Source organism: Petaurus breviceps, unplaced genomic scaffold (assembly GCF_028583685.1).
Source record: "Petaurus breviceps papuanus isolate PSGF00001 unplaced genomic scaffold, PetGlider_PUasm1.0 190, whole genome shotgun sequence".
NCBI classification, from domain to species: Eukaryota; Metazoa; Chordata; class Mammalia; order Diprotodontia; family Petauridae; genus Petaurus; species Petaurus breviceps.
In genome coordinates this window covers 9,317,581-9,341,257 of record NW_027185810.1, presented here as the reverse complement: position 1 = coordinate 9,341,257, position 23,677 = coordinate 9,317,581, and the positions used below count along the sequence as shown (strand labels likewise).

The following is a 23,677-nucleotide window of genomic DNA, read 5'->3' as shown; positions in this document are numbered from 1 at the left end:
AGCGCCCCCCCCCCCACCTTCCACCAGGAGCCCCCCCACCCACTCCAGGCCGCTCCGGGAGCCACTGATCACAAATGAGGCTACAGGCCCGAGGGCCCGGCAGGGGTGGTGTGAGCTGGACAAGTGTCTTGTCAATGTCCCAGACCTCCCTCAATTTTTCTTCTTGCAACAGCCCCCTTCCCCCCCCCCCCCCACTTATCTGCTCCCTTCCCCCCAACTTCTTCTTCATCCGGGGCGTGACCCCTTCCGACGCCCTGAGAAAGAGGAAGCTTCGGGTTTTGGGGGGGTGGGGTAGGGGTTAGGGAAAAAGTGAAGACCGAAAAGATCTGGGGGAGGGGGCGCGAAAAGTTTTCCCGTATTTCACGTCGTTGGTGCAAAGGCGATCCACGATGCTCCGCGGGCAGTAGGAGCCAAGAGTGGAGTCGGGGATACAAGGGGACTGAGTCCTTAACAATAAATCCCTGCCCTTCTGGGGCAAGAGCCGAAGCCCAACAATGCGGCCCCCCAAGCCCTAGTACTCTAGGGGGTCGAGGAGAGCGGAGATGCCCCCGTACTCCACCCCAAGTCCTGCACATGCCCATATGCCTATCCCATCGCGGCCTGGGAAGGTTGGTGGGGGTGGAGGATGGATGGGGGTGGGGGGGTAATTACCGGAGGGCCGCCACCGCCGCCTCGTCCTAAGGCTGGTTGCTGTTGCAGCAGCCCCGCTCGGCTGGAGGGTCCGTGCGGGGTGGAGTAGAGGAGGCTGCCGGCGGTTTGCTCCACGCCGGGGATGTTAGTGTGCTGGGGGCCGGCGGCAGCACCCCCACTTTGAAGGGAGGAACAGGAGGAGGTGGTAGTAGTGTTCGTGGTGAGGATCTGGATGTAAGTGCCGGGGGCGGCGGTGGCGGGGAAGCCGGGGCTGGCCAGCAATGCCCTTTTGTCCATGGAGGCTGCAGCAGCGGCGGCAGCGGCAGCGACCGCGGCCGCCCCCTCCCCACCCCCGGCGGTCACCAGGAACTGCTCCAGGGCGGGTTGGATCCCCTTTCTCATCTCTTGCGCGTGCTCTTTTTTTATTGCTCTAATTATTTATAATGTTTTTTTTTTCAATTTCTTTATTATTTTCAGTCGGAGTTTCCCGGTTTCTCCGCCTTCTCTCCTCCCCGCCGAGGCGCTTCCAAGCCCCCTTTCTCTCTTTTTTCTTTTTATTTCTCCGCAATGCACGGCCCCGGGGGCCAAAAATATTCAGGGTTCCGGAGAGAGGAGGGTCTCGGCAGCACAGATATCGGACCGTGAAGGGGGATGGAGGCGGCGGGGGCGGCCGATGCAACGGATTGCGAGGAGGCGGCGGCAGCCCCGGTGCTGCGGCCGGCAGCTGAAAAATGGCTCCAGGAAGCTGCTGCTGACAATGAATGAAGGGATACGGTTTACGCGCCAAGGTCCTCCCGCGAAACTCGGATTTCCCGCCGGCTTTTCAAATCACATCTGCATACCCCCGCCCAGTAGCCGGCCCCTGGCAGTCTCCACAGCTCATTGGTCCCCTCACCCCCCTCCCCATCCCCAATCACGGAGTCCATCCAGGGACTTCTAAGCCCTCATTGGCCAAGGTGCATCACGGTTACCGAGGCGACAGGGGTTTGATTTGCATACGTAGCTTCTATTGGTTGCTAATTAAGTAGGCTTTTTTTCCCTTTGCCTTTCGTGGCTTCAGTTCACCCCGCCCAGAAGACCCCTCCCGGTCCAAGTCCCACCCCTTTCCCGCCCCGCCCCTCCAGCGCTGCTGACCTAGGATGAGATGCCGGGATCAGTGGATTGTGCGAGTGGCTAGGGAACAAGTTTCATTTTTGGCGATTTCCAAGGTGACCGTGAGGACAGCTCGGTTACTCTCTTTTCACTGGAGACCGTAATAGCTGAGCAACAGCGGGAGATTCATCCAACACAACACACGTGCTATTTGCAAGTTAGACCATGTGGACGATACATGACAGGTGGGAGTGAGAGCCCTTTAAACCCTGGGTCGCCTTTCTTCTTCCTGAAACCCAATCAATGCCGCAGCAGGAGTTGATCATGAGGCAGAAGCTGACAGACAGAAGCATGTGGGCATATAGAATAGTGGGGGCAGAAGGCTCAGCTGATATTATGCCGGCACCATTTACTTAATATTCAAGATGCTTCCTGAGATTGTCATTATTAACGCGAATTGTGTTTTGAATTAGAACCAAGTCTGAATATTTTGCCAAATAAAATTTAATTTGAATATTGCTTTCAGGATGGCAGACATCTTCTTTTGACACATGAGCACATGTTGCAACTAATCAGTACTAGCCTAAGAAGACTGATACTCAAGCGCCTAACCTAGCCAGTCTAATCTAAGGAAGTACTATCCACACACCATTATGACGTTGTATTCCCAGGAAACACTGCATTCTGAGACGCCAACGTTTTGTAATTGTTTTACCTCCTAGGTGTTATGGGGAAGTTCTCACTTTGAAAAGAAGGCCCTTGGACAGATATAAATTCCAAAGAACCTTTAGAAGGATTAAAAAAAGAAGATGAAAACTGGAAAATGTCATCTATAAATGTCGCTGTTTTGCAATCAAAATAATTTCTGCATAAATAATAATATTTATAGGTACCAAAATTGAAGAGTGCTTTTGTAATGATGCACCAAATGCTTGTCAGGACACTGCAGCAAATGGGAGATCAAAGATATTGGCTTTATTTCTTCAGTTATCATTTTCTATTTTAAATGTTCAGTATGGTGCAAAAAACTAACAGCACTTAATAACACTAAATGCTAGTTTATTATAATAGAGATGATGATGCTCTTTTTTTTTTTAAGACTGAACTTGTGATTTCATTTATATAGGGAACTCCAAGGGAAGAAACTCCCTCTACTAATGCAGATTAACACTTGCACTACAATTTATAGGCTTTGGAAGTTGCCTGGGAGTAGTTAGAGGATAAGTGATATGCCCAGAGCCATAGAGACTGAAATCCAGATTTTTCTGACTTCAAAGTGGGTTCTCTATCTACTTCATCATGATTGCCTTTCAGATCTTTATAAGACTTTTAAAAAAATGCTCCAGAACATGCGCAACACATGAAAACAAAATACTTCCAGCTCCTAAAATATGATTCTATGATCCTATAAACATAGACTAGGACCCTGCTGGTCCTAGTGCTGCTAACCTTAGTGCTGTGATGTTGCTTTCTGCTCAGTAAATCAGGTAATGGAGTTAAGGGATAGCTTAGTTCTGTCCCAGGTTGGAGTTCTTCATGCTCAGTCCTACCTTCATTTTAGTCAAAAAGACATTAGCTATTGCTTAGGCCTTTAAACTTTAAAGTGTCTAATATAGCCATCATTGTACCTTGGACAGTTGTACAGGCCAGAAGTAATAAAAATGGACCATTCCTTTGTTCCCATATTCTCCCCAACACTACTGTGGCATCTTGTTGGAAAACTGATTTCCCAAATAGTGAAATCAATGGAACAAATCACTTCAGTCCAGCACAAGTGAGAAGAGAGAGACCCTCACCACAGCTCCTTTCTAAAAGTCAAAGTATACCTGCACTGACAGTCACAAAAAGAGCAAAGCATTTACTTTTTCATACTTGCTTTTTCCTATTAGTTAACCATAGAGTTATGATGCAAAGTAAGACAACTTAATAATGACAATGCAAGGTAGAAAATAGAGTCAGCTTTAGAGTCAGGAAGAATAGTGTTCAAGTCCTGTTTCTGACATATAATGCTGATCTGACCCTGGGCAGGTAAGTTAAACCTCTTCATGCTCTAGGCAACACTAAGACAATAAGTAGCTGCCATATTGGTAGAGAGTCTTTCCTCCACAGCAAGTTCCCTATACAAGTCCTTTGCTGATCCTAATAGACATTTTTCCAGGAACCAAGTTATCATTTATAGAGGAAGGATAGGGAAAGGTGAGTACCGCTAAAAATATGTGATGTGCTGTTAATATTTTATCTACCTATTTCTGAGTTTGTATTATACAATTCTAACAAGTAGTGTGCTGTTACTCTCTCTGCATGACACTGGCTAAGCAAAGCAACAAAACAATCACTATCATGTCTATGTGTGCATGCATACTCTTGATTTTATGTTATCCCTTAATATAGGCCATTCTCCTAAAATGGATTTTCATCTATAAAACCAGTATATTAATAGCATCTACCTCACATGATTATTGTTTACATCAAGTGCTTTGCAAACCTTAAAGTATCATATAAAGGTCCGCTTTTATTATTAATGCTACTTGAAAAGAAAAAAAATGTACATCCTGAAAAAATTCCAATTACAGAAAGTACTCAGGTTTCACACAATTTAGATTTGGGTTATAGGGGGAAGAAGGAAGCAAAGTAGCTTATATTAAGTTATATGTTATAATTTGTTAGTTTTCTACTTCCTGTTTTGTTGCTTTGCTAAGAAATGTTTTATATAGGCTTTCTCAACATTTTTCTGTTTAAATTACAGAAATGCCACTTTTCTAGGACCCATTAGTGATGTACAAATGACTCTGAGTAGCAAGAAAGCATAAACATTCTTATGGGGTATGTTAAATAATCAGTTTTTCAGATGGGTAGGATTATGGTTTTAGTAAGTAAAGAGATTTACCTATGATTTGATGATAGTAGGAAATCTGAAGGTGAAATTGAGTCTATACTAAGTATTGAATCAGAACTTTTTTCACTGGATAAAGTTTCTTCACTTTGGTAGAAAAGATCATCTAGGATAGTACACAAAAATAAAAAAAGACCAACAGATCTTCAGCACTTTGATTGTATTTTCTATCCATTTTGAATTTATATTTTAAAAAAGAATACAGAGAAAAGAAATCTCAAATTTGACTATTTCAAAATTGCTACTTTGGGATTCTAGTATGTAGCATTGTTTAAACAATGTTTATATGCACATTAATTTTTATATCGATTCAATTCCCAATTATTTCACTAATTCACATTTATAACAGAAAAACAAACACTAAAGTAAAATATGGGGACTACTACTGACAAAGTATATAATATTCTGCACTCATGGCCTGCCACCTCTCTACTGAAATCGTGGTTGTAGGTTCCATTATCAGTCATCTAGAACCAATATTGATCATTTCATTTACTCTAAATATGACTGTCTTTTAGTGTTGTCTTCATTTATGTTATGGTAGTCATATCTGGAGCTCTCCTGGTTCTTTTTTTCTTCATTCTATATCAGTTCTTACAGGTTTTCTCAGGTTTCTTTGAATTCCTAGTGGTATGGGAGAGATTTGGCCTAAAAACCAGAAGATCTGGCTTCAAGTCACACCTCCGACTTGTGTGACACTGGATAAGTTATTTAATTTCTTAGCCCATGCAGACAACTATCTAAAACTAAGTTGCAAAGAAGGTGATGTGAAAAAAAAAAGCCCTATATTGTTAACTTCAATATTCTCATGCTAATGCATAATGTCATAGCATAGCATAAAAGAATCAAAGTGGAAGATCACCATAAGGGCAATGCACAGTCACTTGGTAGAAAGTAGATGTGTGTAACACATACAAAAAGAAAACAATCAAGAGAAGTTACATTAGTGATACTATCAAAGAAATATAAAGCCAGGAAAAAAAAGACATGTTGGTCACATGGGTACAATGAGGGATTATGAATTGAGAATCTTTTTGGTCCATTTGTATCCATGTAATATCAGAAGACACAGAGGATAGTAGATTTATGGAAGAACTTGGACAAGAGATAAAGAACGGAAAAGGAAATCTGGCCTCAGACACTTAACACTTAGCCATGTGAACTTGGGCAAGTCACTTAACCCCAATTGTCCTGCATTCCCCCCTCCAAAAAGCAAAAAAAAAAAAAAAAGAATGTAAAGGTAGGGATAATTTGTGATCTCTTCATTGGAGGGCATAGCTACATCAATGAGATAATAATGGATTGATTACAATTATTGAAATGGCAAATGTATGAATTTCTCTTTACATTTTGCTAGACCATGTAAAGTGATTTGGAGCAGGTGCTTTTTTTATTTGTTAATTAATTTATAGCTTATTTTATTTCTCTTTCTGAGATTGGGTTGATGAAGGCTTCTATTTCTAGTTTTGTTATTTTGGATAGTTTATATTTTTTATTACTGTTGTAGAAGGTTATCTATTTCCTTTAAATCAGGGGTCCTTAACATGGTTCCATGAACTTGTTTTGTTTTTTAAAAAAATTTTTTTTGATAACTGAATTTCAATATAATTAGGTTGTTTCGTAATCCTATGTGTTTTATTTGATGAACCACACACACGCACACACACCCCCCACCCCCCCCACACACAAGACCTTCTAATTTAAATTCTAATTTTTTTTTAAAGCAGTTGGGGTTAAGTAACTTGCTCAAGGTACATGGCCAGTTTTTTTGTGTGGGTGTTAAGTATCTGAGGCCAGAACCAATCTGGGTCCTCCCGACTCAGAGGTTGGCGCTCTTACTCACTGTGCCACCTAGCTGCCCCTTAAATTCTAATTTTTGCTTATACATAATTGTGTATTTTGATTTCTGAGAATATTCTTTATTTTCTCCCCATATGTTTACATACCCTACTCATTTTAAAAAATTTTGCCAGTTTGATCCTCTCTCTCACACTCTCTCTGTCTCTTCTCTCCTTCACACACACACACACACACACACACACACACACACACACACTAGCAAATGGTTTATTGATTTTTTTATTCTCAAAAATAACATTTTCATAAAATAATCTTCTATTTATTTTTAATTTTATCTGTTCTCTTTTTTTCTAAATTTCTCTTTTTGTGTTTGGATTATATTTCAGAATTATAAAACTCTTTTAAGATCCTTAAGCTTCTCCCAGAAACAAAGGAGTACATACATATATATATATATATATAATATATATCATGTACATTTACACATATACATATAGATTTTTATTACTAACTTTCTATTATTGTTATTGCACTCCTGAAAGACATAAATCATAAGAATCTTTGAAGAACTGAAAATGAATATCACATAGAGGGTAATGGAGAGATGAATAAGTATGAGAAGGCTGTAATATATGAAAAATAAAGAGCCTCAAAGAAGAAAAGGAGGAAAAGATGTCATCAAGGAAGTGTATGATTGGAAAAGAAGATGGACTGACCAATCATTTGATTTTATGAGCCTATGTGGCAAGAGCAAAGAATGGCTGATGAAGAGCCCAAGTTCTCTACTGATATCAAAAGAGTTCAAGGGAGGCCTCCAACACTAAAGAGAAACCCTTGTGACACTTTTATGGGAGGATATCAACAAGAGTCACGAAGGGTGGTCTGGCATGAACGGTTTGCAATCTGCCTCTATTGAGGGAACATCCAATTAATGAGAACACAGACTGATTTGAGCATTTTGAGAGAATGTTTCTTTTATTCAACAAGTTTGCATGTGAAATACTCTGTTCACTTGGGTTTTTATTTTTAATTTTTGAAGACAAGTCAAATTCCTACCTTTTATTGAAAGTCCATCTTTTTTTTTTTTCATTGATTAACCTCAGCTTTGAAGGATTTGGCATTTTAACATGCAAACAGTTATTCTTTGCTTTCTACAATATCATAATTTAACCTTGTCTTTGATTTCTCATAATCCAAGAGGAGTCTTAAGGGATTTTAACTGATTTTCCTTGGTATGTGAAAGACTTTTTTCTTGGCTGTTTGCAATATTGTTGTTTGACAATATGATTCTGAATACTGGCTGTAGCATATCCTTATGAGTAAAACTTGAGGATCTCTCTTTACAAATGTCATTTGGACTACAGCAATCTCAACTTTACCCTTTTTCCAATACTTTTGGGCAATTTTCTCATATGATTTCCCAAAGTATAGCTTTTTATTTCATAATGTTTCACTAAAGGACCTATAATTCTTAAATTATAGTGTAATAGCCTATCTTCAAGCTCTTCAAGCTTTTATTGGGTCACATGTTTCTTCAAAATTTCTTGTCTTTTGGTTTTATTAAATTATCATTCCTATTTTTTGCCTCTCTCATTTCCAAACTTCCCCCCCCGCACATTTTTTTTCCTCCATAGAATTTACTAATTTATTGAGTGCTTTTCAGCATTTTGTTCTAAATTCTTCACTCACATTTCTTATTAACTACTTCTTTGAGAACCCTAATTTCTATCCTAATTTTCACTCTTGTTTTTCATTTTCTGTTTTAATTCTTTCACTACATACCTGGACCATTTTAAGGTTTTTGTGATTGTTCTGGTATCATTTATGGAGACTCATACTTTTTTTTCCAGTCTTTCTGACTTTTCATAACCCATTTGCGGTTTTCTTGGTAAAGACAATGGAGTGGTTTGCCATTTCTTTCTCCAGCTCATTTTACTGATGAGAAACTGAAATAAAAAGGGTTAAGTGATTCACAAAAATAAGTCTTCCTGATTCTAAGCCCAATACTCTATCTACTGTGCCACCTAGCTCTTCCTCATAGAAGTTACTGCAATGTGTTCCCCTCTCTTGGGGAGTTTTTAGTCTACTTTCTTCAATCCATAGTATTTATTCATTGTATTAGCTTTTTTCTTGATTGCTATTTTTTTTTTTCTGTTTCAGCAGTCTCACTGCTAGTTTTTCTCTCATGTTTTTCCTATAATCAATCTTCTCACTGAAAGTTTCTTCCCTTCTCTACTAGATAACACTGAAGCAGATCTAACAATTTTGAATTCCCTCCATTTCCCCATCCACTACCACTTTTCCATCTTCTGTTCATCACTGGGGCCAGTTGTTTTTGTCGAAGGTTACTTTAGGTGCTTAGTCCTTATATTTTCATATAATTGAGCCCCTATGCAGAAATAATGCTCTTTCTTCATACTGGTTAGAGCAGCACATCTTTAAGTGACTTTCACATCAAATGTCTTCTGGGACCTCTGTCCACCTAGTGTGGCATGCTCCTCACCAGACCACAGCTCAAATGAGATTTCAGTATAAAAACAGACACTGCTATATGTACATGGTTCTCAGAGCTCATGCTCTGCTGTGGTCAGTGCAGCAGGCAGATGGTAAAATAGGAACAATAGGTACAGCTCAGAGATTTAGTAGTGCAGCTTTTTGTTGCTTTTTCTATAGAAATTACCTTGAGAAGAATTATTTCTCTTCTGCCTTTCTGATTGTTACCATTTTTGTTATTTTATTTGGTGCATTTCTTACTATTCTGAGGCAGTGAGAGGGAGAGAATCTTAAAAGCAACCTCCTACTCTCCCATCCTAGAGTCCCAATTGGTATGTGGTTTTCAAACTTATGGTCTGGGGAAAATTACTTGGGAAATTTTGTCCTTAGGTTACAATCTAGGATTGTGGCTATACAGAAATCTCTTTTCTCACTGGTTACAAGAGCACGTCTTTTAGCTGATCTCTGCATCAAACAGTGAATCAATCTGATTGTACTCACTACAAATTTATGGTATATAACCTCAGCTGCCTCATACAATTCTTGAACCTTTGCCTCCTCTGCTCTTACTGATGATCAGCCTTCTTCCTCACAGGCATGGTTTCAAGCCTTTTCCTCTCCTGACACATTTATACCACTGTTCCCTACACTTAAGGCAGAGGATTTAACTTCTTACTTCACTGAGCAAATTGAAATCATCTGATTTGAGATCCCTCAAACTCTTCTCCTCCACTCCCCAAAACTTCTTGGCATCGTTACACACTGTGTATTCTTTTACTTCTCAGAAGAAGAAATAGGCAAAGAAAACTGAATAAGCATTCATGAATAGCACCTACCACATGCCAGGCACTATGTTTAGTGTTTTACAAATATTATTCCATTTAATCCTCATAACAATCCTGTGAAGTAAGTGCTTTTATTGTCCCTATTTTACAGTTAGGGAAACTGAGGCAACCAGAGGTTTAAGTGAATTGCCACACATCTTACAAGTGTCTGAGACCAGATTTGAACTCAGGTCTTCCCAGCACTGTGCCACCTACTTCTACTCTTTTTTATTTTTTTGTCTTTGCAGGGGGAGAAGACAGGGCAATTGGGGTTAAATGACTTGCCCAAGGTCATACAACTAGTAAGTGTTAAGTATCTGAGGCCAGATTTGAACTCAGGTCCTCCTGACTCCAGGCTGGAGCTCTATTCACTGAGTCACCTACTTGCCCCTACCTCTACTCTTTACTTAGATTAAACTTTATTCAGCATCCTTGATCCCTTTTCCAAAACCTCATTCCAGCAATCATTCTCTCTCTTTCTTGTTCTGCTGGCTACTTTCCATCTTCTTGAAAACTGCCAGTCCTAAAGAAAGTTTTCCCTTGACTGTCCTATGCCATTCAGCTATTATCCAATTTCTCTCTTTATAAACAGTATGCTTCTTGAAAAAGTTGTCTATAATCAGTGTTTCTAGTTCTTCACCTCCCAACATTTTCCTTAATCCTTTATAGTCTGACATATGCCCTTCACCGATTTACTGTAAAAATGATCTTATTCAGATCATTCAGTCATGGCTGAATCTTTGTGACCCTGTGGAACATAGGATGCCAGGCCCTTCTGTCCTCCACTAAAAGTGTTGGGCACCTTCTGACCTGAGGGGCTCATTTGCTGAGGTCATATCTTTTAACATTTTGATTCTGTCCATGGGGTTTTATTGGCAAAGATGGCGAAGTGGTTTTCCATTTTCTTCTCCAGTGGTTCACCTTTTATCAGAACTCTCCACTATGACCAGTCTGTAACCCTACACAGAATAACTCATAGTTTTGTTGAGTTATTCAAGCCCCTCCATCATGACAAGGCAGTGATCCAGGAGGGGGGAAATAATCTACTCATAACCAAATAAAATAATATTTTTTCTAGTTTTCATCTACCTTGGGTTCTCTATAAAATTTGATGCTCTTACTACTTCTTCTGTATTCTCTTCTTTTAACTTCAGAAACAACATGCTCTTTTTGTTTTTCTCTTCCAACAGCTTATTTTCTGTCTCCTTTTCTAGCTCTTTATCCCTTTCCTGACCCATTAAAATGTGTGCTCCTCAATGGTCTGTCCTTGATCATTGTTATGGGAATGTGAATTTTTAAGATCTTCCCTGCCCCTAGGTTAAGTGCACCTGGAGTTTGTGGTATGAGGCTTGTTTTTCAGGAGATACTTTGTGATTGGGCAGTGGGTCAAGAGGCTTGTTACATTCTCTGAGCCTGGAGAAGGCTATATAATCCCTGATGTGAGGCATTGTTTTGGGGCTCACTTTGAGAAGTGTTGTATGATTTGACCATATGAGACTATGGGCAGCTGTTGAGAGCCCTCCGGCTTTGAAAACCCAGATGTTGATGTTTCCCTCTCTGGTAACTGAGTAGGTATGGATGTAATGGTCAAGAGAGTTGGAAGCCTGTCTGCTTGATAGGTTTTTTCTGTTTTCTTGTAACTTTTGTCTGTATACTCTGAAGTTCGGGGTGCTGACTTTTCCCTATGAACTAGGTAAATGATATGTCTGATTGATTAAAGCAAGATTGTTAACCCATTTTGAGTTGCTTTCCTTTAGAAAAGCATATCTAAGAACCTGTGTTGGCAGCCACCCTGGGGATGCTGGGGTGCTTGCTGTTACAATCATCTTCTTTCTGTACACTTTCTCCCTTGGCAATCTCATTTATTTTCAGGGAAGTTACTTTTAGTTTAATTTTATTTCCACTAGTGTGTCCACACATCCAGCTCCCAAATCTCTCACCCCGAACTCTTCCCCAAGCTCCAGTTTCACCTCTCTAATTGCCTGCAAAACATGTCTACCTAGATATACCACCAGCTCCATAAATTCAGCATATCTCCAACCATGTTCATTCTGTTTCCCCCTCAGTCTACTTCTACTCATCATTTTAGTATTTCTTTCAATAGCACCATCATTCCCTCAATGCTCTTTCAATAGCACCATCACTCCCTCAATGTTCTATTTACAAAACTTTAGTGTTGTCTTTTATTTTTTCCTTTGTAATTTTTATGTGCAACCAGTAATGAAGTCTTATCTATTCTACCTTCATAATATTTCTTCCTTCCATTCCATCCTCTCTATTCTCACTGCCACTATTGTGGTACAGGATCTTATTACTGCTTACTTAGATTGTTCCAATAAATTTTTTTTTTTTTTTGCTTTTTGGAGGGCAGTTGGGGTTAAGTGACTTGCCCAAGGTCACATGGCTAGTAAGTGTGTTAAGTGTCTAAGGCTGGATTTGAACTCAGGTCCTCCTGACTCCAGGGCCAGTGCTCTATTCACTGTTCCACCTAGCCATCCCTCCAATAAACTTCTTAACAAATACGTTAATTAAAAAGGAAAATACTCTTGACTCTACTTTCTTTCCTCTCAAACCCATTCTTCACATAATTGCAAGTCTCATCTTTCTCACATATGGATCTAGTCATGCACCACCTTTGCTCAAGACTCTTCAATGGTTCCTAATTACTTCCTAAGTAAAGTTCAAAGTCCTTTGCCTAGTCCTCAAAGATGTCTGCAGCCTGAAACCACTCTGTCTTCACATCCTTACTACTGCTTCCCGTGTACTCTATGATCCAGCCAAATTGGACTAATTACCATCTTCTGTGTACTAGTCCTGCTGTCCCATCCCTTTTCCTTTGTTTATATTGTCCCTTTTGTCTGGAATTTCCTCTCTCCTCCCCTCTCCCCTTCTTCCCCCTATACTTGTTGAATTCCTATCCATCCTTTAAAGCCCAACTTCAGATGCCACTTCTTTGATTGCCCGGTTCTTAACCTTTTTTTGTCTCATACAATTCTTTGGCAATTTTCTGAAGCCTATGAGCCCCTCCTCAGAATAATATTCTTTTTTTCCCATGAATTTGTTTATTTTTAGTTTTCAACATTCATTTCCACAAGATTTTGAATTCCAAATTTAAATTTGGAATAATATTTTTAAATGCACAAAATAAAATATATAGAATTGCAAAATAAATCAATTATATTGAAATATAGGTATCAATATTTTTTGAAAAAGCTAAGAGCTTCTGTTCTATAGATCCTTTTCTGATTCCTGAAGTGGACCTCACATAGAAATTATTTTTCTTTCAAAGAATACAGTGTTATTAATTACAACATCATTACAATTCATAGTGAATTTTTTTTTACCCTATAGGTGGCCCATAGGTTTTAATGGAGTCTTAAGCTATCAAAGTTTATTTAAGCTATTAAAGCTTAACACTGAACTTTTGGGACACCCTGTTCTTGTTTCAAGAATTCCACAAGAAGTATGAAGCTATACAATAGTTATTCATTACATAAGCATTTCAAGGTTTGCAATTTTCTTTCCTGACAACATCCTTGTAAGGAGAGTGGTGCTTATATTATTATCCCAAATTGCAGATGAGGACACTGAACCTCAGAGGAGTTAAGTGATTTGTTCAGGGTCACACAAGTAATAAACATTGAACCTAGGGTTCCAATGTATTCCTCACATTAGATTTTGCTTGCACTTCTTATATGCAGTTATGTATTATTTTCTTATAGATATTTATATGATGTGCCTCCTTACTTTATGTGCCCTATGAATATAGAGACTAGTTTTTATCTAAACCTTTTATCTCCTTGAACAGCCAGTTAACAATTATTGGTGTAGTCAATTCTTAATAAATGGTTTTTGGATTAAATTAACAGAAGTTTTATCTATAATACAGAGCGTCATAGTTATTACAGATAGATGGTTTATGAACACTTAGTAAGGGAAATAGTTTTCAGTAGGAGTAACCATTCATTTACTTAGATCAAATCATGACAAAATAATCTCATTTCTTTTTTTTTTTGAAGTATTTTCAGACCAGATAAAGTATATCTGGATTTCAGCAAGGCATTTAGAAAAAGCCTCACAAGATATTCTTATGAATGAGATGGAACAATATGAGCTAGCTGGTTAGGTGCTTTCATAATTATTGGAACAACCATCCCAAGGAGAATTGGATAATGAATTAATGACAGTTAAGAGGTAATTCTTTGGTTGTGCCCCCAGGTTTTGTCTTTGGAAATGCTTTGCTCAACCTTTTTTATTAACTACTCAGATAATGACCTAATAATCAAATTTGAATTGCTTAAAAATTGTACTTATGTTTTAAGTGAAAGCTTTCTCCTGCCCTGTAATGGCCATCCATTGGCAGAGGTATAGTTGCCATGACCTTTTGATATTTGTTTAAAATGAGTGAAATACGTGATGAAATTTACAGTGATATGTTGTCTCATGTAAACATTCTAGCTTTACCCAAAGCTGCCTGTGGGTAAATGATAAGTGATACTATACTCCCCATCCCAATACAATATAAATATGTATACTTTCCCAAAGTCAATTGCTAGCTTCTAGCCCAAAGACCCAAAGCAATGCATTTTAGCATAGAGGGACTCTTCCTAAGCAGAACCCACTTGTGTCTGACTCTTGCCTCTACTCTTGAGAGTGATCCCACATTGAACCCCAGCTTCTAGTGCCTTCCCCCTCTATTTACCTTGAATTTATTATCTATATGTTAATGTATGGATGTGTTGTCTCCCCCAATAGAAAGTAAGTTCTTTGAATACCTAATAAATATTTGTTTGTTGGTTGCTTGATTAATAAGTATTATTGAACAGAATATATAATGTTACTTTCAGCCTAATAGTTTTTGGTGTCTGTTTTATGACCCTCTAGCTTCTTGCTAAAAATTTCTCAGGGTACAGAAAGGGTGGAAGTCATTAGATATACCCCTGTAGAGGAATTCTCCTTCCACCTGCAACATAATATGTTGGAAGGCAGAATGAGGGTTCAGAAAAATTTCAACAAGCTAAAAAAATGGGCTGAAATTAAGGTGAAACTTAATAAGATCAAATGTATAGCCATGTGTTTAAAGTAAAAAACTGTGTAAGTATAATAGGGAAGAGAACTTATTTAGCAGTAGTTCAAGTTATAAAGACTTAGAGATTTTAGGGGACTATAATGAAAATATTAGTTAATTGCATGATGTGCCTTCCCCAAAAACTAATTTGATCTTATGCTACATTAATAGAAGTTTAGTAACCAGAACATGAGATATTATGGGTGTAGGGTATCACTGCTTCCTTTTTCACCCCCATCTTCCTCAACTTTTATATATCAAGTAGTATCAATATACTGTGAGTTCAGGCAGTAATTTGTGATGCAAATGCCTTGAAAACCAACCTACACTCATATTAACACTCACTCAAACATTCTGAACTCCCATTTCCTTGACATGCTCATTTCCTATGATCTACCCATCTCAGCTAACCACAGCTACACATAGAGATAGTTATACTCGTGGTCTTGTCAGCCCCCACAAGTGTTCCACTTCTGATTTTATGAATGCCTAAATTTCTTTCATAATAAAGTCATGATAAAAGATCATAATCTTTTGTCATTTCACCTTTCCCTCTGCCTTACAACCTATAGCCCTTCTTGATCTTTACCATGAATGGCCTCCAATAACTCCATCCTTCAGTTCTTTTCTATGCTGTCACCCTTGTGCTAGTTATGCTCTCCTTCTTTCTTTATCTTGACCCGGTGATGAATCATTCCAACTTTACACTGTCTTCTTCTCTTGAGGCCTTATCCTGTCACTTGCCTTGCCAAGTCTCAGCCTTGGATTACTCCCAGTATACACTGTCTTTGTTTCTGTGCTGAGGACAGGGGTTTGGAGAAACCCAGGAAATTGTGCTGACTGGGGTCACTATAAATTTATGTCCCATAGTCTGCAGATGGCAGCCTTGACATCACAGAAAGAAAGGCAGCTTACAAGGAAGACATGCTCTCCTGTGCACTCAGCTAGCACTGAACAGAACCTCACAATGAGTTACCATCAAATCTCCCCTCACCAGTAAAAGAATAAGATGTGTAGGCCATGGAGTCTTTTTTTTGTTGTTTTTTTGTTTTTGCTTTTTGGAGGGCAATTGGGATTAAGTGACTTGCCCAAAGTCACATGGCTAGTAAGTGTGTCAGGTGTCTGAGGCCAGATTTGAACTCAGGTCCTCTTGACTCCAGGGCCAGTGCTCTATTCACTGAGCCACCTAGCTGCCCCACCATAGAGTCTTGAACAAGAAGATGCGTAACATTTCATTGAGCAAATGTCAAAGTTTCTGATAGCCTTGCCTAGGACATGTGGTTAAGATCCCTAACTCAGAAGGAATATATGAACTCACACATCAGGGAGGTACAAGGCACTAAAAGAAGACTTCAGTCAGATCTATGAATTCCCCAGTAGAACTGTATGCCAAAGAGGGTTCAACCCTCAGTTCATGAGCTATCAAAGATTTTTTTTTTGGGGGGGGGTGAGTTTAGTGTCTGAATTTCTGAGAGATAGACAAATGCTCTGTCACTGTCCTTTCTCTTGGTTATTTATTTTCTCGTGGCTATGGTGAAGGGCAAGATGGTCTAGTGGATAGAGAGCTGACCTCTGAGTCAGCAAGAACTGGAATCAAATAAGACCTTTGACACATACTGTCTGCATAACCTCAAATAAGTAATTTAACCTTTCAGTTGTTCAGTCATGTCCAACTCTTCATGACCCCATTTGGGGTTTACTGGAGTGGTTTGCCATTTCTTTCTCCAGCCTCTCAGTACACCAGGAAAATATCTAAGGCTATAAATTACAGAACAGGTGCTATTCCACGTTGGTTGGGGCAGTTTCATCACAGGGAGTTCTCCTCCTCAATGAAATCATAGGTCCCCAGGTCTGAATCCTCTACCTTTTCATTGTCTTCCCCATGTTGTAGGATACTTATTCTGTGGCTTTACACTTCTGGGAATTATTGGAGCATCATCTCAGATACTGATAGGTGGCAATAATCTCACAGTCCTCTGCAATGCCCAAATGATATCTGGAGATTGCATTTCGTAGAGGGGTAGATATTGTGTGATGAAAAGCACCCCAGGGTGAGGAGGCCTGGATTTAATCTTGGCTATGACAAGTCTCATGTTTTAGCTTCCTCATGAAATGAATTTTTAATAGCTAATATTAATAATAATAACAGAATTTATATAATGCTTTAAAGTTTGCAAAACACTTTACAAATATCTCATTTGAGTCTCACAACAACCCTGGGAGGTAGATGCTATTATTATTTTCATTTACAGATGAGGAAAATGAAACAGAGGTTAAGTGATTTTTCCAGGTCACACAACTAGTTAGTGACTAAGGCCACATTTGAACTCAGGTCTTCCTGACTCCAGGTCCAGAACTCTGGGCACTTGATTGCTACATAGTTGCTTTTACTATCTACCTCACTTTTAAGTTAAGTGCTATATAAATGTGAGCTGTTATTACTGAGTTCATCACAGCATTTTGGGAGGGCTTTGACAGGATCCTCCACTGAAGTCATGGCCACTATGACTTGGAGGTGAGCTTGGGTTCTTGGCAACTATGTCAACAGAGCACAAGTTCTAACAATTTCTCCCAAATGATAGACTGTGTTTATTATCTGAGTACTAGCCAAGGAAAGTTTGAAGAGGCTTATTGCTGGCCAGTTGGAGATGATTTTTCTTATTATAGCAGCTCACAAAATAGACAGACACAAAATGGTTTTCATTTCTGACCATTTCTTTTCTGTAGCAATGGTGGAAGAATGTCAGGAGAGAGTCAGAGCATACCAAGAATTACATAATTCTTAGACCATCTGCTCTCAGTAATTTAATGATTGGGTTCTGCCATTTTTTTTCTAATGATCAATAATTTGATATACCACTGGTGAAATCGAACCATATCTATACTGATGTTCTCCCCCAAAATGCAAACCTTAGATAAAAAGAAGTTGCTTTGAATGGAAATTTCTCCTCAGAGAGGAAAGTAAAGGAATAGAAGAATTTCTTTCATTGTTCAATAAAGGGAAACAAAAATTATTTCATGGAACATATGGTCATCTCTGCTTGAAGTGCTTATGATGAGTATAAGCAAATAGAATACCATTAAGATAACAGCAACTTATATTACAAATATATCATAGTATGAAGAGTTGTAGAAATTATTTAGAGGACTGGGCAAGTTCCTCCACAACAATTCAACATCCTTGGTGCTCGATGACTTTGTATGTAAATGAACACGAGGAAGAACAGGAAAAATTTTGTTGGGAAATATGGTTCAGGATCAAGAAATGAAAAAGCCCAAAGATTTGTGTGAATTATTTAGAACCTTCAAAATTCTACATTGGGAAACCTTTCCCTAATAAGAGAGACACAATGTGCTAGATTGTTGAACACTGAACATTATCATAAAAACAATAATTTACTAAATTTGAACAGACAGGATGTAACTCAGGTTACAGTTATTTTTTGAACCAGACGTCTGTATGCAGTCAGATATCAATTATGAGAGCAAAAGTAAAAGCAAACACTAAATAAGAAGAGAGGGTAAACATGAAAAGAAGACATTGAATGCAATTATTGTAGTTTCATCCTGACCTGTTAAAACAAACTGGTGGCTCCAAAAAATGGGAAATGAACAAAAGAAAACATTGGCCATGACAATCTGACAATCAATGTTTCTTAAGAGAATTTTAAACACCACAAAATAGTTACTATGAATAGAAGCCAGAAACATCAAGTTCCAAAAATGTAATCTCTTTGCCAAGTGGAGATTTATGAAAGCCAAGGTCAACACTGGTTTAAGGTAAAAGTTCATTAAGGAGGAGGATAAAGGATAAAGGAGTATTATGAGGAAATCAATTCACTTCATACTCTGATGGATCTGTGATCTCATCAACATGGATATTCTTCCAATACAGATCAAAACCCATCTATACCTGCCCTCCTATGCAACTTTTATCCATACCTTTCTATATATTTATTATGATGGAGTTTTGGGGGTGGGAGGTGGGCGTGCTGCCTACTTAATGTACTCAGAAATGTTCTCTGTATCTCTTAATATTTCTTGTTTAACAATAAGTGGACCAACTATTTGTCAGTTATTCCTAGGTGACTGGCCCCTCTGTTGTTCTATCTCTGATAACATCCTTTATGCTGCTTCTCCTATGCAATTCATTGTAATGTGTTACAGACCCACTATAAACCTCTCCATTGTTCTTTGGCTGATATTGTGGTATTATATGACTTGCAGTAATACAACACAAATAGAAGAATGTTAATGTTAAAAAGATGGGCCTTTATTTTAGGGTCCTCACTATGTAATTACCTAAAAAAATCTCTCCTACTTTCCTCCTTATGTTTGACTCAGGGCTTAACTTATTGTCAATTTTCAGTGTTTGTCCAAGATATTTGTACTGGTGGAACAGCTCTGTAAGATTTTCTATTCAATAACATGCTATATTCTGAACAGTAGGCATTCTTTGTCCATTTATTTCCTTATATGAGGTCAAACTCTGAGTTACTATTGGCTTTATCTAGCAGACAGCAATGTTCTGGGACTTAATACAATCTTCAGAATGCCATCTATAACAGTAATGATTGAAAGGCCAACTTCACTCTTCTTTACCATTAGGCAAGACTTTTCCATATAAATTCTCCACTAGACATCTTCATAATAGTGCCAAATATGTCTCCCTGCTTTAAGCCTCATGTAATGCATGTATAATCCTAAAATCGTACATTTAGAGCTAGAAGGAACCTATCTAGTCTATCCACTCCCCCATTTTATAAATGAGGAAACAGAATTCCAGGGAGATTAGTGAGTTATGTAGAGGTCCCAAGTTCCAGGGAGGTTAATGAGCTAGTTAGTAGTCCCAGAAATCATCAGAGGTAACTTTTTACTCAAGTCCTTTGAATCTAGAGCCACTATCCTTTCCACTTCACTATGTAGTTGATTGTTGAATATACAAAGTTATTTTCATTATCTCTTTTAAGAAAGGTATGTGTATGATTTTGATGTATGCATGGAAGATACCTCTTGGAAGGAGAATCTTTAAGGCAGGGTTTTGCCCTGCTGAATCAAATGCTTTTAAAAATAATCAATAAGGGGTGGCTAGGTGGCACAGTGAATAGAGCACTAGCCCTGAAATCAGGAGCACCTGAGTTCAAATCCAGTCTCAGACACTTAACACTTACTAGCTATGTGATCTTGGGCAAGTCACTTAACCCCAATTGCCCTCCAAAAAAAAAAATAAAAAAAGCAAAAATAAATAAATAAATAATCAATAAACATTAAGCACAGTGGGATTTCATAGAATCTAAATGTTTTAGTCAATAGTGTCACAAAAAAGATGTGGTATGTTATAGAACAGTAATCCAGGGATCCCTGGGGAGTCCCTGAGACCCTTTCAGAGGTTCCACAAGATCAAAACTTTTCAAAATAATACTAAGCCATTTTAATTTCTATATGGTAAATATTAATAGATATAACCCACATAAGCAAAAACTCTTTAGGGGGTCCTCAATAATTTTTAAGATTGCAAAAGTTTCTTAAGACCAAAAAATTTGAACTACTTCTATAGAATATTATTTAGGAAGGCCTGCCTACAATTTTCTCAAATGTTTTGTCCAAAACATTTTAAATGAGTATGTGGATTGTTCTGAAAAATTTTTAGGAGAGATGGAAAATTTAATATATGGCTTGATAATTATTACATGTATTGTTTTTTCTGATTATATTGTTGTTCTCTTTTCTTCACCTGTTTGGGTGATGATAAAATTTAAATTTTTTTCCCCAACATTTTAGAATTATGTTCCCTTTGCCTTACCTAACCCTGTTAGGCCTCACCTTTGTTTCCAATACCCAACCATCCAGATCTTTCCCAGGCTATCACTATTGCCCTAGCTATACTCTCCTCCCTCTCCTACTTTGGCTCCTTGATGAACCAGTTCAACTCTGTGCTCTGTTGAGTCCCTTGTCTCCTTATCCTCTTACTCTTCTTGTCATAATAAGCCCCAGTCTTTATTTCCCACCATCCACTGCCTTTGTACCTATTCAGGTGCTACCTAATGAATTTTCAAAAACCCAGGGAATTGTCATTTGAATGGAGTCATTACAAATTTATGTTACGTAATCTCAATTGAACCCTCACTACAGCCCACACTCCTTTTTCACCTCCATAATTATTTCATTATGCCTCTCACCATAGTGACTTTTCTAAACCTTTTCATCTCCCTTCAAATATCCCACAACTTCTCCATCTACCTACTCTCTCTTCTGAGAACCTGGCCATTCATCAAGATCGTACTCCACTCATCATCTCATATCATATAGATGTCTTTCCTCACTATGTATTCCTTTATCACTTCTCAAATGAAAAGCTGGCCCTTCTCCTTTCTAAAGCAAACCCCTCTACATGACTAAGTATCCCTATTCCATCCTATCATACCCACTCTCCCACTTACCTTCAATTTCTCCCTGTCTACTGGATGCTTCTCTGTGTCTACAAACATGCTTATATCTAACCCATTCTCAAAACGCTCATTTGATCTTTCCAACCCCACTAGCCATCATCCTATATTTCTCCTCTCTTTTGTGTCCAAAATCCTTAAGAGAGTGGTCCACAAAGAGTACCTTCATTTCCTCTCCCTCTCTTCCTAACTCTCTATAGTCTAGTTGCCAACTTCATCATTAAACTGAAACTACTCTTTCCAAAGTTAGCAATGATCTCTTTAAAAAATCTTTTATCGATATATTTTGTTTCTTTTACATTACAATAGTTTCCCCATGCCCCTCCCCCTCCCCTTCCCAGAGTCCCAATCTATATAACCAATAGAATTTTTTAAGACAAAAAAATGAAAGATGGGTAAAAATCAGCAAAACTGATCAATACATAGCAAAAGTTTAAAAATTAGTACAATGTGTGATGCTTGTAGACCTCCCATCTATGCAGAGAGGTGGGATAGAGTTTCTTCTCATATCTCCTCTTTCAAGCCATGCTAGTTCTTCATAATTTTGAAACATTCACTTTTGATTCTTTCTTTATGTGTTGTTCTTTCCGATTACATTGTTGTAATCATTGTGTATATTGTTTTCATTGCTCTGCTTCTTCCACTCTTCACTGGTTCTTACAGATCTTTTCATGCTTCTCCACAATTATCACATTAATTATTTCTTACAGCATGGTAGTATTCCAATATATTTATGTACCACGATTTGTTCTAAATAAATATTTTTGTGTACATAGAAACCTTCTTATCATTAGCCTGCTTGGGGTATAGGTTCAGTAGAGGAATCTCCAGGTCAAAGAATATGAGCATTTTAGCCACTTTGTTTGCATAATGCCAAGTTATTTTCTAAAATGGCTGTACTTTACCCAGCTTCACCAACAGTGCACCACTGTGACTATCTTCCCACAATACCTCCACAGTGACAATTCCCATCTTTTGTCATATTTGCCAGTTTTCTGGATGAAGTGTAAAACCTTAGGGTCATTTTGATTTGCATTTCTCTTATTATTAATGATTTGAACATTCTTTCCTGTTATTTGCAATTTTTCTTCTGAGGACTGTTTACCTCCTTTAATTACTTATCTATTGGAGAATAGCTTTTGGTCTATTGATTTTTTTTTTACTATGTTGTATAGAAAACCTTTATCAGAGAAATTTGAAATGAAGATTTCCCTCCATTCTTCCACTTTGAGAATATATAAAAACAAGCAATATATTTAAAGTGTTGGTCTAAGCTGAATTTCTTCTGCACTGTGTTCCAGTTTTCCCAGAAGCTTTAATCAAATATTTATTGGGTTACTTGGTTAATTAATCCATTCTGAGCCAGGTTCATATTTTCCTCCATAACTCTGGGGTTTTTTTGCAAATAAGAATTTTTTCTCTCTTTCTCTAGAAATGCTTTACTGTATTCTTAAATTATTTATTTCTGCTGGTTTCTCTTCCTACCATCTCTTTTTCATTCACCCTTAAGATTCACCCACCCACCCCCTGTTTATTATGTTTTTCCTAGTTTTGGAGTTTTGCTTGTTAGTTCATTTTTCTTTCTTCCTTTATCTAGTGATTTTCCCCCTCTTTTTTCCTCTCTCAGTGAAGTGGGCAAATAAAATCCTCCTTTTTATATTCTCCTTCAACCTATTTTGTTTGTTAGTTTTTAAATTTTTATTTTCTCTGACACTTTCTGGGAAGAATTTCATTCCCCCATTCTCTTTATTATTTATCTCCCTTTCTGTCTGTTCTAAATTTTCATTCTTTGATTCATGGCTTTTATACTTATATAGTTCTTTAGTCTCTGTATTCTTCATGGAATGAAAGCTTCTAAGGTACTGTCATCCTGGGCTCTTTAGTAATTTCAAACTCCTCCCTTCCCCCTACCCCCAATTTTCCCCTATTGCTCACTTTTTGACTCCTTCCACTTTGATGGCAGTTTCCCTGGGGGTTAGATCTCAAAGTGCTCAATTTCTTCTCCTACTGAGTAATTCATGGTTTGCTAGACTCAGTCTTTGCCCTAGGTAACTTCTGAGGGGACAGAGCTCACACCAATTGGATGTTTTTTCTCTCAGGTATAGTGGATTGCCATATAACCATGCACACATGTCCTGTTTCCCTTTCTTCTGATCCTCTATACTCTGGTCAAGCTCTGCTTTGTCACAAAGTGCTGCCCCACTGCTATCACAGCTTGAGCAAATTTGTGCAGTTTGGATCTCTGCAGCACTGGGAAGAGGATGTAGGTTGGTGTGTGGAATTGAGTTCTGTTGTAAGTAGTATAAGTAGGTTTATGTAGCCCTGCTGCCTAGAATGTGGTGGGTGGTGAAGGAAGAGGTGCTGAGTGAAAGTCCATTAGGGGCTAGAGATTAATCATCTCTGCTATTAGTTCATTGGTTTTTACCTTGTT

The 23,677-nt window shown here is 38.3% G+C and overlaps 1 protein-coding gene across 2 annotated transcripts in view; it reads right to left on the bottom strand.

Moving 5' to 3' along the window:
- E2F3 (E2F transcription factor 3) overlaps positions 1-1,114 on the bottom strand; it is a 96,882-nt gene extending 95,768 nt beyond the window's left edge. For both annotated transcript variants that reach the window (XM_069092492.1, XM_069092493.1), the window contains exon 1: positions 652-1,114. In XM_069092492.1, coding sequence (XP_068948593.1) covers positions 652-1,032 — 381 coding nt within the window. In that variant the 5' untranslated portion in view covers positions 1,033-1,114. The remainder of the gene's footprint in view (positions 1-651) is intronic.
- Between the last annotated feature and the right edge of the window lie 22,563 nt (positions 1,115-23,677).